This window comes from Pituophis catenifer, unplaced genomic scaffold, assembly GCF_029215685.1.
Source record: "Pituophis catenifer annectens isolate HBS135680 unplaced genomic scaffold, rPitCat1.0.hap2 SCAF_2, whole genome shotgun sequence".
NCBI lineage: Eukaryota > Metazoa > Chordata > Lepidosauria > Squamata > Colubridae > Pituophis > Pituophis catenifer.
In genome coordinates, this window is record NW_027256882.1 from 37,215,121 (window position 1) to 37,234,701 (window position 19,581).

The window sequence follows — 19,581 nt, forward strand, 5'->3', positions numbered from 1 at the left end:
CTTTAAGTCTTTCACATTTCCCCAGGTTTTTAACTCTTGTAGCAAAACAAGTCCATTTTCATTTGAAAATCCCTTTTACTTTTTTTTCTATGTACTTGTAGGATGGACTTTTTTCTCTCTCCCTTCCTATCTTTCTTTGTGCAGCTGTTTGGTGAAACTCTACACTTTTTTTTTTTAACTGTAGAATTGTTTTGGTGGCCTCTTTGCAGATGCTGTTAGGACTCTCCTCCTCCTCCTCCCATGTTTTGGCTTTGAATTTAAAGGCGTTTTCCCAGTCTGTGTAGACTTGGAGACTTTGCTTCCTCTTTCTCAACACATGTGCTGGGTTTGTGGTTTATCGTGAGAGGCATTCGCCAGATAAGAAGAAGGTAGGACCAATTTAAAATTCTTTGCCAGATGGCACTGAAGCTTTGGATTCCGGAGGGAAGGAAAAGCACCCACTCATTTGGGGGCAGTTCCACTGAAGAGGAACTGACAACTAGTATTTAGGTTTAATTGTTCAGGAATTAACTCATTTGTATGACTTGCTTCCTGTGGATTGCTTAGATTATGGAAGATGCAGAAGGTTACATGGTAATAGACCCTACAAGGCATGTCTATACAGACACTATTCCCAAGAAGATGGAAGGTAATGATTGAAGTTTCTGTTGGCTTTAGCTGGCTATTTAATGATATAGATATCATTGTATAGATCTTAATAAAGGGAGACAACTTGGGATGAAGAGTTACAGAAGCCTTTTCAATTTATTTAGTTTCCTTCTGGGTATGTTGTGATTACAGTAGGACTCTGGAATGTGGGCTGGGTAGATTAGAGTTTGAATAAAATTATGAAAGATGCAAGTTGATGACTGTCTCGCCTATGAAGCTCAGCTTATGCTAATTCTGCAAGCAGCACTAAATTATGCTAGCAACGTATGAAGCAGATTGGTTCATGATAGAGTTTCATGATAGGGGGGTGGATCAATTTATCAAATAGTTTGAAGCTTACATTAGACTATCATTGGAGTGTGAAGCCCTGATCGCAATCCATAATTGTGGTTTGTTCATGTTTATCTTAGCCATAGTCTGATATGTCATCGGAACCCAGGTTAATGGCTAGGGAATGATTAAACTGCTCTTAGTCTTCTTAAAAAAATCTGTAGAATTCAGAAATTTAAAACATGGTTGTGTGTTTTGTATGAAGATGTGCTTAGCCTGATGTATTCAGTTCTTTGATAGACTATCATTCACCTTTTCAAGTAGATCTACAATTATTGGCATTTCAAATCTTTCCAGAACTTGCAGAATTGCCAAAAATCATTCTAACCAAAGTTATTTTTGGTGAAAGGAGAGGCAGTCATTTTTAAAGTCAGTTAAATCTTTCTATGCTAGATTTAGTTTAGGGTTTCCCACATGTTACCTTATGACAAAAAAATAGTTTGCAACACATCTTCGCCTTACAAACTAAACCCACAAACCATAGTTTACAAATTACCTTGACTGCCAACAAGCAGCCACATGATTTCTTAGTGTGCTGAGCATAGGTACTCTTCAACTTAAAAACACAATTGAGCCCAAAATTTCTGTTGTTAACAGAATAACAAAGTTGAAAGGGACCCCGGAGGTCTTCTAGTCCAACCCCCTGCTTAGGCAGGAAACTCTACATCACTTCAGACAAATGGTTGTCCAGTCTCTTCTTTAAAACTTCCAGTTTTGGAAAATTTACAACTTCTGGAGGCAAGTTGTTCTACTGATTAATTGTTCTAATTGTCAGGAAATTCCTCCTTAGTTCTAGGTTGCTTCTCTCCTTGATTAGTTTCCACCCATTGCTTTTTGTCCTGCCTTCAGGTGCTTTGGAGAATAGCTTGACTCCCTCTTCTTTGTGGCAGCCCCTGAGATATCGGAACATGGCTATCATGTCTCCCCTAGGCCTTCTTTTCATTAAACTAGACCTACCCAGTTCCTGCAACCGTTCTTCATAGGTTTTAGCCTCCAGTCCCCTAATCATCATTGTTGCTCTTCTCTGCACTGTTAAGTGAGTTTTGTCAGTTTTATGACTTTTCTTACCTGACTTGTTAAGTGAATCACTGCAGTTGATAAGTTAGTTGTTGAGTGAATCTGGCTACCCCCATTGACTTTGCTCGTCAGAAGGTTGCAAAAGGTGATCACATGAATTTGTGACACAGCAAGGGTCACAAATATGAACCAGCTGTCAAGCATCTGAATTTTGATCACATGATCATGGGATGTTGGAAAGGCCATAACTGAGAAAAACGGTCATAAGTCACTTTTTTCAGTGCCATTGTATCAATAGCCCTTAGAATTATATAACGCTTCACAGTGCTTTTACAGCCCTCTCTAAGCGGTTTTACAGAATCAGCACATTGCCCCCAACAATCAGGGTCCTCATTTTACCAATCTCGGAAGGATGGAAGGCTGAGTCAACCTTGAGCCGGTGAGACCCTAACTGCCAAACTGCAGAAGTAGCCTGCTGTACTGCATTCTGTTCTATAAGTGGAGACTCTAGAAAGAGTGCAGAGAAGAGCAACAAAGATGATTAGGAGACTAGAGGATAAAACATATGAAGAACGGTTGCAGGAACTGGGTATATCTAGTTTGATGAAAAGAAGGACCAGGGGAGACATGATTGCAGTGTTCCAATATCTCAGGGGCTGCCACAAAGAAGAGGGAGTCCAGCTATTCTCCAAAGCACCTGAGGGCAGGACAAGAAACAATGGGTGGAAAGTAATCAAGGAGAGATGCAACCTAGAACTAAGGGGAAATTTCCTGACAGTGAGAACAATTAATCAGTGGAACAACTTGACTCCAGAAGTTGTGAATGCTCCAACACTGGAAGTTTTTAAGAAGAGATTAGATAACCATTTGTCTGAAGTTGTGTAGGGTTTCCTGCCTAAGCAGGGGGTTGGACTAGATGACTTCCAAGTTCCCTTCCAACTCTGTTATTCTATTCTATTCTAACCACTGCGCCACCATGGATCTTTGAATGGTCACTAAATGAGCTGTTATTAAACCAAGCACTACCTGTACAGAAGTACAGAATGCAAGAACAGTCCTTTAATTATTCTGTACCCAGAATAATCACCCTTCTATTTATAGGGTTGTGTGTTAAACCAGAACCTACTACATAATATTGTGGCTTGTTTGTTTTTCACTACGAATATTCTGGGAAAGTAGCTGTTGTGGTTTGTAAACTATGACTTATAGTTTACTGTTACATCACTGTGTTTCACAATGTTGGCAACTTTAATATGTGTAGACTTCCATTCCCAGAAGTTACCACCTTAAAGGTGCCATGGTTGAGAAACGCTGCTCTAGCATGTTTTTCTATGGCTCCATTTAAGCTGCCTCCCCAAAATGGGCGGGGGAATTTATACACACACACACACACACACACACACACACACACACACACACACACACACACACACACACGTGTGTGTGTGTGTATATATATATATATATATATATATATACAGAATATTGCAGTTTTTTTTAAAAAAAAGTTTCCCACTGTTTCCACCACTCGCTCCAATAAACTGCCATAGTATTCTCTCATAGTATTCGTAGTGAAAACTGCAATATATATATATATACACACACACACACACACACACACACACATCCACAGAACCGGTAGTAAAACTGCTCATAAGAGAGAATACTATGGCAGTATACATGTGTGTGTATGTGTATATATATATATGTGTGTGTGTGTGTGTGTGTGTGTGTGTGTGTGTGTGTGTGTGTGTATCTATATATCTACATATCTATATCTATCTATCTATCTATCTATCTATCTATCTATCTATCTATCTATCTATCAGAGGTGGTATTAAGCAAGTTCTGACCAGTTCTGGAGAACTGATAGCAGAAATTTTGAGTAGTTCGGAGAATTGGTAAATAACATCTCTGACTGGCCCTGCCCCCATCTATTCTCTGCCTCCCGAGTCCCAGCTGTTTGGGAGAGAATGGGGATTTTACAGTATCCTTCCCCTGCCACACCCACCAAGCCACACCCACCAAGCCACATCCACAGAACCGGTAGTAAAACTTCTGCTCATAAGAGAGAGAATACTATGGCAGTTTATTGGAGCGAGGGGTGGAAACAGTGGGAAACTTTTTAAAAAAAAAAAAACTGCAAACGTTAAAATTGGTGAATAAAATAAAAATAAAGTAAATAAAATGAATAAATAAAGGTGAATAAAATAAAAGCAAGACAGGAAACAATGGATGGAAACTAATCAAGGAGAGAAGTAATCTAGAACTAAGGAGAAATTTCCTAAGAGTGAGAACTGTTAATCAGTCGAATGACTTGCCTCCAGAAGTTGTGGGTGCTTCAACACTGGAGGTTTTTGAGAAGAGACTGGACAGCCACTTATCTGGAATAAGGTATAGGGACTCCTGCTTGAGCAGGGGGTTGGACTAAAAAGCCTCCAAGGTCCCTTCCATCTGTTTTTCTGTTCTGTTCTGAATAAATAGGCCAGAGGTAGCAGCAGCAAACCAGAAAGGGTATGGTATGAATCATGCCGGCAAGGAAGAATTGGATGGAGGCAAAGGAGCGGCCAGGCAAGAGGAATCATCTGATGAAAGAATCTTGGGCTGTTGTAGCACAAGTTCTGTCCCTCTTGTATTAGCAGAGTTTGTGGTGAAATGACACAGTGCTCTGTTTGTCTTTTTGACAAAAAACCACCAAAATAGACACCCACAGCTATGCCAAAGGATTGAGAAAAGTGGTCTTTTCATAGCTGCATCCTCTTCTTGCCTAACTTTCCAGGAAGAAATGTACCCAGTTATGCAATGTTAAGAGAAACTTGAAAGTCTGTCAGACCTGAAATGATTTTGTCAGAACTGTTTCTTCGTTGACTAATCAATTTCGGTTCTTGCAAAGTTTCCTTCCTTTATTGGAGAAGCTTCTGCTTTTTAAAGCTAATTCTCAAGGGGATGAATAATTTCTTTTATTTATACATATACATATACATATACATATACATATACATATACATATACATATACATATACATATACATATACATATACATATACATATACATACACATATTATATTTACATATATATATATATATATATATATATACACACATATGTACATATGTGTGTATATATATATTCATATATACATACATATTTATACATACACATGTATACACAGAGATATATATATACACATGCACATACACATGCACATACACATACACATACACATACACATACACATACACATACACATACACATAATACAGTGGTGGGTTGCTACTGGGTCGCACCGGTTCTTGCGAACCAGTAGTAACAGCAGCAGGAGGCTCCACCCACCTGCCCGGACATCATCAAATACCCTCTGCGCATACACACACACACACACACACACACACACACATTTATACACACATGTATATATATATATATATATATATATATATATATATATATATATATATATATATATATATATATATATATATATATACATACACACACACACTTATACACATATGTGTGTTCTATATATGTATAGAAATTCTTCATCCCCTTGAGATTATATATATATATATATATATATATATATATATATATATATATATATATATATAGAGAGAGAGAGAGAGAGAGAGAGAGAGAGAGAGAGAGAGAGAGAGAGAGAGAGACGGAGGGATGGAGTGGGAGATAGATTGTTGTTAAGCCATTTTATCTTATTGTTGGAGACAATTGCCCTCTGTTAAAAAGCATTTCTACTACGGGTAGTCCTTGATTTATGACCACAATTGAGTCCAAAATTTCAGTGGCCAAGCATCTGAATGCTTAGTCATTAGTCACTTTTTTTCAGAGCAACTTTAACTTCAGTCGCTAAACAAACTGTTGTAAGTCAAGGTACTTCATAGGGTTTTTTTTGGCTTCTCATCCATCAGAAACAATTCCATGGTTGAAAACGCTTCCTTAGTCTTTATTAGAGCTTGTGTTGGTTTTTATGTTGTTGGTAAAACTTTTAATAACATTTAGAAAGAAAAACAGATGGCCGGTAAGTAAGTAAGTAAGAGTAGAGTAGAGTAGAGTAGAGTAGAGTAGAGTAGAGTAGAGTAGAGTAGAGTAGAGTAGAGTAGAGTAGAGTAGGGTAGGGTAGGGTAGGGTAGGGTGGGGTAGGAGTAGGAGTAGGAATGAATAACAAATTGAACAACTACAGATGTTTCCCCCGCCCCTCATAAACAGCAACATCTTGAATTGTTATATTAATTCTTAAATAAGCATTTGTATTTTCCCATAGTAGCAAAGCCACAACATAATGTTTTGGGCTTGTCACAGGGATAGAAATATATAGTGAAGCTCATGAGCTTCAGGCCTTCAGTCTTTAACAAAACAATTGGGGTCAGCTACAGCAGTGTCCGTGTGCATCCAGAGTAGTACAATGGATAGATGTGGCTGGCAGGCAGGAACTGTGAAGATAAGTGGCAACTGCCAAATTGCTCGATTAGAGAATATCTTTTCACCAATATAGCCACAATCGCCAGATATCTCCTAACTCTTTGTGTGCACAACCTTAACGTATTTTAATAGACTGCAAAGCCATTGCTCCTTGGCTTTTTCATAGCATATTGGGTGAGGCTAGCTGTTGGGGCATACAAACCATAGTTTATAGCCTGTTGTGATAGGTAATAGCAATAGCAGCACTTAGACTTATATACCGCTTCACAGTGTTTTTACAGCCCTCTCTAAGTGGTTTACAGAGTCAGCATATTTGCCCCCAACAGTCTGGGTCCTCATTTTACCCACCTCGGAAGGATGGAAGGCTGAATCAACTTTGAGCCTGGTGAGATTCGATCTGCCAAACTGCTGACAGCTGGTGATCAGCAGAAGTAGCCTACAGTACTGCGCCCTAACCACTGTGCCACCGTGGCTCTTATAATCCCAACCGATCATAGTTTTTATTTAACAAATCATGTTTAAGCATACCACGGGTTAGAACACAGTGAGAACCTGGTGACTGGGAGATTTTATGACTGTTTTCACTTTTTGTAACTTTGCAAATCTTTGGTGGAAGGTCCATAATGAAAGGTTAATTCCACAGATCCTTCGAAATGCTGCAAAATCACACTCTGGGTCATACTGGGAGGAAGCATTGCTGTGAACGTGGCCCTAATTGTTCTTCTGATAGGTAAGTATCTGAGGTCAGGAGGGGTCACCGAGATGGGTTACAGAGTGAGTAATGAGTTAATAGAGATGGGGAGATAAAAGTTCAAATCTCGACTAAGCCCTAGAGCACAGCCCCACTCTTTCCACCAAATCCACTTCCCAGAGTTGGCATTTTGGGAATAAAATCTGGGGAAACCTCATGTAGCCCTCATTAGCTCCAAGACTGTTCCCAATCCAATCCCTTAGTCAGTGATGTCTAACCTTTTTCTTGTCGTGTGCCGAAAGCGTGCGCACATGTGTGCCAGCACCTATAATGCAATGTGCACCCCTGAGCATGTGCGCACAACCCCCCCCACACGCTCCACATTCTCCCACACACCCCGTGAATGCGTGTGTGATCCCCTGCCCGTTTTTGGCCTAGCAGGCCTCCCTGCAGCTTTCTGGGCCAAAAAATGGGCTGCGGGGGGGGGGGCACACCGTACCCCCTGTGCTCCATCCCTCCCCCTGTGCGTGCGTGCATGACTCCTGCCCCCCATGCATGCATGACCCTCCGGTGCATGCACACGCATCTCACACATGCGCCCCGTCCCCACGGATTCCAAAAATCAGCGTTAGGCATGTGTGCACATGCGCGGTGAAGATGAGCTGGGCGACGGCTCGCGTGCCCGCAGAGAGGGCCCTGCTTGCCATAAGTTCGCCATCACAGCCTTACTCCTTCAGTTCCTCAAAAGACCACAGATGAAGCTTTGACCATCAATGATTCATGTCAGGAAATGCTTCGTTGGTTGCATTTCTGGATGTTAAGCTGATTCCACCAGCGGCATTTCCCTCACATGATCTTCCTGTTTTCAACAAAACCACTGTTGTATAACTGTGCCTTGAGCTCCTCCCCTTTTACACACGCTCTGATGACACATTTTCTGTACAAAGTGGACAGCATTTATAATGTAATGGCACAATGCTGCTTTGTGAATAATCTCCGCCCCCAACCCCCCATTCCATTCTGATACCCCTGCTTGATTCCCACTAGGGTAGCTACCACTTTCCCTCTTAATATCTTCCCTTTTAAAGGTTCCTATAGCCAGTGCAAGAGTAGACTACATTTAGCAGACCAGGATACATGGTTTGTTCCATCCAGCCGGGTTATCATGGAACAATTTGCTGCTTGTTCTAGTGCCATCTTCACTTGGATTGTATATCACAACCACAGTTTGTTCTATTCACATTAACTCTCAGTTTGGCTTTTAACAATCCTAGTTAGTTCTGGTTGGCTCTGGGCCCATAACCAATGTTAAGGATATTGGTGTTGTGTTACCAACCAGCAGAGTAAATGCACAAGGAAACGTTGCTGAGAGCAATGAATAAGAGATATGCTGGTTTATTAAAAGCTTACTTTATAGTAGAAAAACAGTCTCATAGTCTTTAAACGAATTCCAAGTCTTTGCCAGTTAAATCAGTCCAGTAGTTACAGAATCTTCTTACCCAACAAACAGTAGTTGGTTAGAATAACAAACTCACTCTGGTTCACAAACCACGATGGTAGCAGATACATCAAACGATGATTAGCAGATAACAACTCCTCTCAATGGTAGCTTATCATAGCAGCTTCATCATCAAACTGAATATGTTACAATACCTTGCTTAAATACTCTCACAACCAGTCATTACCTAATTACAGCATGACTCAGCATTAAAGTCACATAATACATTTACAGATTAAAGTTACAGTACACTCATATCGCCTGGACAACTGTTAGGCTCAAACCATAACCTAACAGCCAGGAAGATTGTATTTCCCTGAAGGTTTGGGGGAAACCAATCATTAACCCTTTTAAGGTAGAGCAGAATACAACATCGAAGTTTTGAATGCTAATATTACTTTTATTATATGGTTACAGCAACAGAATCTTGCAAAACTGAACGCACTTTCTCCCTTTCCTCCCTTTGTTTTCATAAGAAATAGGAAGATGTTTTCTCAAATTGCATTTATGCCTGGGATTTAGATTTCTTTATCTGACCATTTCTTACTACATATTCCCCTCTGTTTAATAGCTACCAGGTCCGGGTTGCAAATTTTTTTTTACTGTTTCGATTACCTTTATTGGCATCAATTTCAGATTTATAAAGTCCTTTTTTATGATTGGGCATTTCTTGTAATCTTGCAAACCAAAGTTCTATTTTGTATTTTTGTTTTATATACAAATTGAATGATTTATGCTCTACTTCTAAACTGAAATAATGATTTTGTGTGTGTGTGTGTGTATAATTTTCTATCGTATAACCTAAGCTTTTTAAAAAAGTATTACAGACACAAAGTGTTTTCTACCCATCGACTTCAACCAATTCATGTGGATGGATCCCAGGCAGCTTAATAGGTAATTTTAAATTATTTATTTTTGGGGTTTTGTTGTTTAATTTTCTGAAATCAGGATTTACAATACCGATAACCAAAACAAATCAATCTGAGTTATTCATAATATAGAACAGGGGTGTCAAACTCAAGGACCGGGGGCCGGATCCAGTCTGCAGGGTGCTTGCATCTGACCTGCGGGGATGCCCTGGAAACAACAAAGGACTGGACTGCGGTGCCTCTGGCAGTGAAAATGGAACTTGGGAGGGCTGAGTGCAGCCCTCACGAGCTCCATTTTCTCTGGTAGAAGGTTTCGTAGGAGGCCATCACAGTCGAAAATGGAGCTCGGGAGCCCATTTTCAGTGGCAGAGTGCTTGGGCCACACAGCCCCCCTCCCCCGCAACATGAGTGATGTCAAGCTGGCCATGCCCACCCTGGTCACAACCACCCAGGGGTGAAATCCAGCAGGTTCTGACAGGTTCTGGAGAGTGGAAATTTTGAGCAGTTTGGAGAACCGGCAAATACCACCTCTGGCTGGCCCCAGAGTGGGGTGTGAATGGAGATTTTGCAATATCCTTCCCCCAGGAGTAGGGAGGGAATGGGGATTTTGCAGTATCCTTTCCCTGGAGTGTGGTGGGAATGGAGATTTTGCAGTATCCTTCCCCTGCCACGTCCACCAAGCCACGCCCATCAAGACACACTACTCCATGCCCACCAAGCCATGCCCACAGAACCGGCAGTAAAAAAAAAAATGGATTTCCCCACTGTGGCCACCCAAGGTCAAACACAACCCTGATGCGGCCCTCAGTGAAAACGAGTTTGATACCCCTGATATAGAATAAAAGGCTGATCCAGTTCTCTATGAATGTCTTGGGAAAGACAGTCACAGCAACTTACACTTTACAATACCGTAGTAAAAAGCTGTAGTCACATGACACATGACACATTATTTTACTCAAGCTACCCTAATTTTTAAGTTTACACAACACACGCAAATCCAAACATTCACATTAGGACATCATGCGGAGGTTCTGTGAACTCTGAGATATCATGATCCCAAGAATGATAAATGGATTTGTGAAATGACCTTGGCCCCATAAATACAATGATTTCATTGAGATTATTAGGCCTGGAAAAGAAATAAACCTTCTTAATACCTAGATCATAATTGAATCTATACATCTAATAAAACAACTTTAGAATTTTAACAATTTTTTTTGCTTGCTTAAAATTCCTAACAACATTCCTAATATTTTCTGACAAACACACATTGAAACTGTTTTGCTTTTTAATAAACCCGCTTAAGGAATAAAAATATACATCATTTTCATCAAATACTTTTAAACCTTAGATTTATTTTTATGAACACTATTTGTAGCTTTTCTCTTAGAATCCAATAAAATCTTGCATTATTTAAATTTAAATAATGCAACAAAACTTGAACATGTAGGGGAAGGCAGGTCCAGGAATGTCCAACGTCCATTATAATTGAAATTACATTTATCTGCATGGAATTGCATCATATTTTTTTTTTTAATTTGATTTATATGCCGCCCTTCTCCAGAGACTCAGGGCGGCTTACAATGCGTTAAGCAATAGCCTTCATTCTTTTTGTATATTTTATACAAAGTCAGCTTATTGCCCCCACAAACTGGGTCCTCATTTCACCTACCTTAGAAAGGATGGAAGGCTGAGTCAACCTTGAGCCTTGGAGAGATTCGAACCAGCAGAAATTGCAGGCAGCTGTGTTAATAACAGGGTGCATTAAACCACTGTACTATCAAGGCTCTTAAATTTGTGGCAATTTATATAACTTATGTCAACTACACATGATGCACCTTCCTTCTCCCAAAAAATTAACTGGCTCAACAGCTCTGGAAATAATTTTTTGAGCAGTTGGAGAGCCCACCAGAATGTTGTCTGCAGCCTCCACAGCAGTGGTTCCCAATGTGTGGCCCATGCCTCACAGGGGGGCAGTTTATTTTTAATGGGGGCAATTAGAACTTTGTTTAAACCAAGTTAATGGCTTTTTAGGCATGAGTAGGAGTTCACTTTTTGAATAGTAAGAATTATATGTCACCGGGGGGGGAGGGGGGAGGCTTCAGGATTTAAAGATGCTTAAGCGGTGTTATGTCCAGACACGAAAAGAGAGGCAGGACGATCGTAGTGAAGTAAAACAACCGTTTATTTCAGGCAACAAGAACAACAACAAAAATAACTACAAACTGAGGATTGCCCGAGGCTCCTTTTACAGGGAGCTGCCCAGCCTGTCAGCCACTGACACTTGTTCATTTTCCCACCGTGGAAAATGAACCAATGAGTGAAGGCTGATGTAAGACTCAGTCCTACTTGCATATTCAACACTCCTCACAATGAGTGAAGGCTGATGTAAGACCCACTCCTACTTCCATATACAACAGGTGGGGCATGGCCAAAAAATGGTTGGGAACCACTGCTCCAGAATCTGTTGAACAGAGACCTGAAGAACTGAGATTGTATCATGCAGATTTTGAAAGGAAAGATTTTGAAAGGATAAAGGATCGCAAATAAGTTAGCCATTTTGCTTTTCTCTTGTAGCCTCTGTGACCTTTGACCCAGACACTGCTCATCGCCGCCTTGTCATCTCTAGGGATCGGAAAACCGCGACATGGGGAAAGGAAGAACAACCACTTCCCGATAGCGATAAAAGATTTAGCCCACGGGTGTGGGTTCTGGGCCAGAATGGGTTTAGGTCAGGAAGACACTGTTGGGAGGTGGAAATAAAACACGATGGAGAATGGGCTGTGGGAGTGGCTAGGGAGTCAGTGAAGAGAAAAGGAATGACCAATTTTAGCACCAGCGAAGGCATCTGGGCCATTGCAGAATATTGGGAGAAAAGAAATTACGTAGCTTTTACTGCGCCACAACCCACCAAACTTCCTTTAGGAAAGAAACCCCGGCGGATTCGTGTGTTTTTGGATTACGTCTATCAAGAGGTAGAATTTTTTAACGTAGAAACAAAGACGACCATTTTCTCTTTCTCGAACGCATCCTTCTCTGGAGAAAGAATCTACCCCTGGTTCCGGGTTTGGGACGGAACTGAGCTGACGCTTCATCCCTAATGCCCAGCACTTCATTTAAAAAAGGGAGCTCCTTCTCAAGCCGCTCTGCTGGCTGGGTATGGTGGGAGCGGTGTGGTCTCGTACATTTGGAAGGTGGCCCTGTGGGATGCACTACTTGGGATGGTGAACATTCTGTAATCCTCGCTCTTGGAGAAGTGCTTACTTCAACCATTCATACTAGAGACCCTAACCTCCTTTAGCCTAATACCTTTCGGAAATTTTAGGAATTGTAGATATGTCACCAGTTTGGGGAAAGCTCGTCTAGACTGTGTAAAAGGTTGCAACCTAGTTAATTCTGGGCAGTCATAAGAATAAGAGATGCAGATACCTCCACAGTTATAAGCTTTTGTAATTTCAAACTACAAGTCTTTCCAACAGAGGTCCATTGTATTCCCACAGTATTCCCACCCCTATGGTCCATGATAATCACACAGGTTGGTTGTGGGGAAGTCTCGCACAGGTTGGTTGTGGTGCAAACGGTGGTTGAAATCTCACAATATTTTGACAGAATTGCTCAGGATTTTGGTAGAGCGTAAATGTTTTATGTGCCCATGAGCAACAACATGAGATCCGTGCATCACAGCAGTAGTGGGCATTACACTACCAACTTGCTTATGTAACAATTTGTGATAAAGTTTGCATAAAGAAAAAGGTCTAGGAATTGCCAACTATTCAAGTTTCAGCACCTTGAGTAATCAAGATGGAATTCCATCCTTGAATCTTAAGTGTTGTATGAAGATTCCTAATACTATAAGCCACGTCTGATTTTTCTTGAAGTTGGGAAGATATGTATTTGAAATACATTTTACCTAAGCCGAAATGAAATAAACCACATCATGACTTAGGTAACTCGTGAATTCGACCATGTTCTAGTATTGCAGTGATTTCAGTAGCTTGAACCCAATTTTTGTCATATTTTTAATAATATTAATTTAGGGTGGCTTATAATAAAACCCTACCAGTCCCTTCTCCAATCATAATCTCATTTAGTTAAGTTAGTTCAGATTCCTCATGATTCAATGGAGATTTCTCCAAGATTGACAGAACTGCTTCTCTGAATCCTTGCATGCTCAATCAGGTGTCACCAGTGATAGTATCTACCCAACTTGTATCTGTTGGCCATTTCTCTATTGATTGCCTTCCATTTTTCCAAACATCAGGAAATACTTCCATGAATCTTACCATTGTGTGATGTGCCCCCCCCCAAAACTCTTAACATAATCTTTCTAGTATTGAAACATTCTTGCAGTCCAAGGTGTTCTCAACAATTCTCTCCAGCAAAATGTGGGTTCCTGCAAATGTATTAGGGAGTGTAACTCCCATAATTCTAGCCTTCCAAACAGCTACTGAAATCATATATATATCTTATATATATCTTTTGTGGACAACTTTTGTCCCATTTGTAACATTCATTGGGTGAATTCTCGACTGTTAACTGAGGTTCTTTGTCACAGAATCTTTTCTGCCATTGTCCAGGCTGGGTCTTTGATGTATCACAAAGTTTGTAATTGCAATAAAACTTTTTCTGGGCAACTGTGTCTTTTCTTTGGGGATGGCAATATAAAAATGCAAGAAACTAGTTCACTATAATAAGTTTCCTGAGTCAGAAGGAACCTTCATTCATGATGGAAAGAGTCTATTGAAATGTTCAGAAGAGGCAGAAGTATCTGTTGAAGAGCTACCCTTTTTACCTGCAACACAACCAAAAAATGGTGAGGTTTTGATCATGTTCTTGCTGATATTCCTGAGTTATGGGCATTATTTTCTTCAACAATGTACACAGAATTCTGGGTTTAGAAAATTTAGAACTATGCCGCCTTCGGTATGAAGTAAGCGCAACTCAAAAAATTATCTGCTACAATGTCCTGCCTGTCAATGACTACTTCAGCTTCAACCACAACAATACACGATACACAATAGATACAAACTTAAAGTGAACCGCTCAAAACTCTATTGCAGAAAATATGACTTCAGTAACAGAGTTGTTAATGCCTGGAATGCACTACCGGACTCTGTGGTCTCATCCCCAAATCCCCAAAACTTTAACCTAAAACTGTCTATTGTTTTTTTTTTAATTTGATTTATGAGGTGGGAGCCTCCATCGTTAAAATCTATAGTATTTGGGAACTTCGGACCGCCATAGGGCTTTGGGGTAACTCCCAATTTTCAATCCCTATGGTGAGGCCCCCTTTATAACTATTGGGGGGGGGCTAAGACTGGGCATAGATAGGGTGGCTGGAGACCTGGGGGGGCTAAGGAGGGTTGAGAGGCTGTCGGAGTGGTTACTGCATTATCTCGGACAACCCTTCCCCTCCCTCCTCCTTCCCCCACTGGGCCATTACTAGGCCCGATAACTAACATGCTTGCCCTGCCGGTTTCTGCTTCGTGGAGGCGGTTCCCACCTGTTTTCCATCCACCCGCTTGCCTATATTACCCAGCTATATGCTGCCTGTATGAAGATTGTGGATAGTTTTTCCCGGAGACTTTGGACCTGGCTCTGTTTGTCATCCAGTACGCTGGCTGTATGGAAAATGGCAGTTTACGGGAGGTTGAACGGAGCCGGTATCTATCATCGTTTCACCACTGAATGGGATGCACCATCTTCCCCATGGCCAGTTGGCCGACCAGCATGAGAGGCTGGTTGGAGAATTACCCTGAGCTGGTTGGAACATTGGACTCTGCCACTGCCGTGAGAGGACAGTGGAGTCTCTCTCGTTTATGATCAATCTGCTTTGTTTTCCCGGACAATTTTGGACTATCATAATGGAGCCCTTGGCCATACCTCACTACTACCTCAGGGCTTTTGATGTATTTAAGGTCTCAGCTTCTTGGTCTGCGAGACTCCCCCCTCTTGCAAGCCTGGCCCTCCATGTTATCGAGGGCCTACCTCAATGATGGGCTTTGGAACCCAGAGAGGTAGCATGTGGTGAAGAGGGGGTTGAGGGGTTTTCTATGTAAATTTTTGGATAAATTTTAAGGGGTCCCGGGGGGGAGGGGAGGATTCAAACTAGAGTAGTAGGTTTGGGGGATAACCCACTAAGGGGAGAGTCGGGCCTGGCCATGACGCGTGGCAGGGGGGGTAGGGGATCCGGGGGTGATGGGGAGGTCAAGCTTGTCCAGATTGTTTTTACTATTGGTACTGTGAGTGGGAGGGGTAGATATGGCGGGAACAAGGGGCCATATCATGTGGAGGGAGCGCGCGCCCGCTGTCTTCGAGCGGTGGCGCGCTCCGGCCCCCAAGGCTCCACTCGTTCTCCAGGTTGCACAGACCCTCAGGGCCTGGGCCTGCGACTGATGTTGTGCAACGCCAAGTCTGTAGTAAATAAAGCCCGCCTCATTTGTGATCTTATTCAGGAGGGGGGAGCGGACCTGGCGGGTATTACGGAGACCTGGTTAGGCCCGGAGGGAGGGGTCCCTCTGGTAGAAATGTGCCCACCAGGCTTCCACGCATTCCATCAGCCGAGGTCACAGGGGAGAGGTGGGGGAGTAGCGGTTGTTATTAGAGAAGGCCTTAGGCCGAGGGAGGCCACTGTCCCTCAGACGGCTGGCTGTGAGTCTCTCCTTGTGAAGTGGGGTCATGGGGTTCAGATGGGTTTGCTGATCACGTACCTGCCTCCCTGCCATGTGGCAGCAGCTCTGCCCAAGCTTCTCAATGTTATCGCTGCGGTGGCGGTTGATACCTCCAGATTTATGGTCATGGGGGATTTCAACCTGCCATCCGTGGGTGAGGCATCTGAGGTGGCTCGGGAGTTCATGGCTTCCATGACGGCTATGGACCTAACCCAGTTAATTCATGGCCCTACACACACGGGGGGAAACACGCTGGACTTGGTTTTTGTCTCTGGACAGTGGCTGAGTGATCTTGAGATAGGGGATATAGTCATCGAGCCCTTGTCATGGTCGGATCACTCTCTCCTTCGCCTTGATCTTCGAACCACTGCACCCCGCCGCAGGGAGGCAGAACCGACAAGATGGTACCGCCCCAGGTGCCTGATGGAACCTGACAGGTTCCAGATGGAGCTTGGGCCAATCCCCGAGGTTCTGGCTCATGCCTCAGCTGGAGACCTAGTGGCCGCCTGGGATAGGGCAGCTGCTGGAGCTCTGGATCGAATCGTGCCTTTGCGGCCTCTGACCCGGTGCCGATCTCACCTGCCTCCTTGGTTCACCGAGGAGCTAAGGGAGATGAAGCACTGGAAAAGATGCCTAGAGAGTAGTTGGAGGGCCTGTCGTGCTGAATCTGACCGGACACTGGTAAGATCTCATATTAAGAATTACCTAGTGGCGATAAAAGCAGCAAAGTGTACTCATTTTGCTGCTCTTATTGCATCATCAGATAACCGCCCGGCCGTCCTGTTTAGGGTGACCCACCCCGTGCTCCTCCAGGAAGCGCGGGAGGACCCCTTGGAGGGAAGAGCCGAGGATTTTGTTCAGTATCTGCATGACAAAATCACTCAGATTCGGGAAGATCTGGACTCCGACTGGGTAGATCCAGTGGGGATGACGGATGCAGGTCCTGAGAATGTTATCTGGGATGAGTTTGATCCTGTGACCCCTGAGGACGTGGACAGGATTCTGGGTAGACTGAATGCAACCACATGTCTGTTGCACATGTGCCCCTGGTTAGTGCTGGCTTCCCGGGAGGTGACACGAGGCTGGCTCCAGGGGATTATAAATGCTTCATTGGGCGAGGGTGTCTTTCCCGCTGCCTTGAAAGAGGCGGTGGTGAGACCTCTCAAGAAGCCTTCCCTGGACCCGGCAGTGTTGGCTAACTATCGCCCAGTCTCCAACCTTCGCTTTGTGGCGAAGGTTGTTGAGAGTGTGGTTGCACGACAGCTCCCCCAGTACCTGGATGAAACGACATATCTAGATCCGTTCCAGTTGGGCTTCAGGTCTGGGTACAGCACGGAAACGGCATTGGTCACATTGGTGGATGATCTCTGGAGGGCTCGGGACAGGGGATGCTCCTCTGTCCTGGTCCTGTTAGATCTCTCAGAGGCTTTTGATACCATCGACCATGGTATCATGCTGCACTGGTTGGAAGAGTTGGAGGTGGGAGGCACCGTACTACGGTGGTTCTCCTCCTTTCTCTCCGACCAGTCACAGTCTGTTTTAACGGGGGCAGAGGTCGACCCCGAGGCCCTTATATGAGGGGTGCCACAAGGATCGGTCCTCTCGCCTCTCCTGTTCAACATTTATGTAAAGCCGCTGGGCGAGATCATCTGTGGTTTTGGGGTGGAGTACCATCAGTACGCTGTATCACCCAGCTGTACATCTCCACCCCAGACCACCCCAACGATGCCCTCCTGGTGCCTGGAGGCCGTACGGATCTGGATGGGGAGAAACAGGCTCAGGCTCAACCCATCCAAGACCGAGTGGCTGTGGTTTCCGACGTCCCGATATAGTCAGCTGGTGCAATCGCTGACTATTGGGGGTGAATCATTGGCCCCCATGGAAAGGGCTCGCAACTTGGGTGTCCTCCTGGATTCACGGCTGTCTTTAGAAGAGCACTTGACGGCCGTGACCGGAAGAATTTTTCATCAGGTTCGCCTGATTCGCCAGTTTCGCCCTTTCTAGATCGGGACTCCTTACGCACGGTCACTCATGCCCTCATCACCTCCCGTCTGGAATATTGTAACACTCTCTACATGGGGCTCCCCTTGAGGAGCACTCGGAGGCTCCAACTGGCGCAGAGTGCGGCCGCGCGGGTGGTGACGGGAGCGACGTGGCGCTCCCATGTAACACCTCTCCTGCGCAAGCTGCACTGGCTCCCGGTGGTCTTCCGAGTGCGCTTCAAGGTTTTGGTTATCACCTTTAGACCGCTCCATGGCATAGGACCTGGTTATTTACGGGACCACCTGCTACCACCAATAGCCTCCCACCGACCAGTACGCTCCCATAGAGAGGGGCTCCTCCGGGTGCCGCCAGCCAAACAATGTCGACTGGCGGCCCCCAGGGGGAGAGCCTTCTCTGTGGGGGCACCTACTATCTGGAACAAGCTCCCCCCGGAGATACGGAGGACCCCGGATCTGCGTACCTTCTGTCGCGCGCTCAAGACTTTCCTATTTCATCAAGCCGGCCTGACCTAAGTCTTTCCCCTTTTAAATGGAAATTTTAAATCTGGTTTTAAATTATTGGGGTTTTAAATTTGTTCAGCCAAATTATTTAATTCATTTTAATCTATTTTAAATTTTGTATTTATATGTTTTATTCTATGGCTGTTCACCGCCCTGAGTCCTTCAGGAGTAGGGCGGTATACAAATTCAATAAAATAAATAAATAAATAAATAAATAAATATATGCCGCCCTTCTCCGGAGACTCAGGGCGGCTTACAATGCATTAAGCAATAGCCTTCATACTTTTGTATATTTTATACAAAGTCAGCTTATTGCCCCCACAAACTGGGTCCTCAATTTACCTACCTTAGAAAGGATGGAAGGCTGAGTCAACCTTGAGCCTGGTGAGATTCGAACTTACAGTAATTGCAGACAGCTGGAGTTAATCACAATGCATTAGTCTGCTGAGCTATCCAGGCTCTACTGTTGACCTCACCCCATTCCTAAGAGGTCTGTAATGGGTGTGCATAAGAGCACCAGCGTGCCTACCATCCCTGTCCTAATGTTCCCTTTAATTGTATTCATTTTATGTATTCAATTCATGCTTATACTTATATATATTATCTAATATGTACTGGACAAAAGAAAATAAAGATAATTTTTTTAAAAAAATTGTGGAGTGGGTGGGCATAACAATATAGTGGACCCCAACGTGCTCATAAATGCACAACAGTCCATCCAAACAATCCATGTAGTGGTTTTATGTGTCGCCTAGTTTAGATGTGACTAATTTACCCTTTAAACTAGTCATGTCTAAATCACGTGACTAGTTTATTGAATCGCAAAATCTCCAGCCACATTTCAACAGGATTGTGCAATTCCAGAGATGTATGTTTGCATTTGCATGTGTTAATATTATATGCTTATATATTT

General features: G+C 43.3%; 1 protein-coding gene across 1 annotated transcript; it reads left to right on the forward strand.

Moving 5' to 3' along the window:
* The first annotated feature begins 299 nt into the window (after window positions 1-299).
* Window positions 300-14,090, forward strand: LOC139309352 (butyrophilin subfamily 1 member A1-like). Its single transcript, XM_070933413.1, has 5 exons — window positions 300-368; window positions 547-628; window positions 7,079-7,165; window positions 9,444-9,518; window positions 12,071-14,090. The coding sequence occupies exons 2-5, from the start codon at window positions 550-552 to the stop codon at window positions 12,592-12,594; spliced, it is 765 nt and encodes a 254-aa protein (XP_070789514.1). The 5' UTR covers window positions 300-368; window positions 547-549; the 3' UTR covers window positions 12,595-14,090.
* Window positions 14,091-19,581: the final 5,491 nt, after the last annotated feature.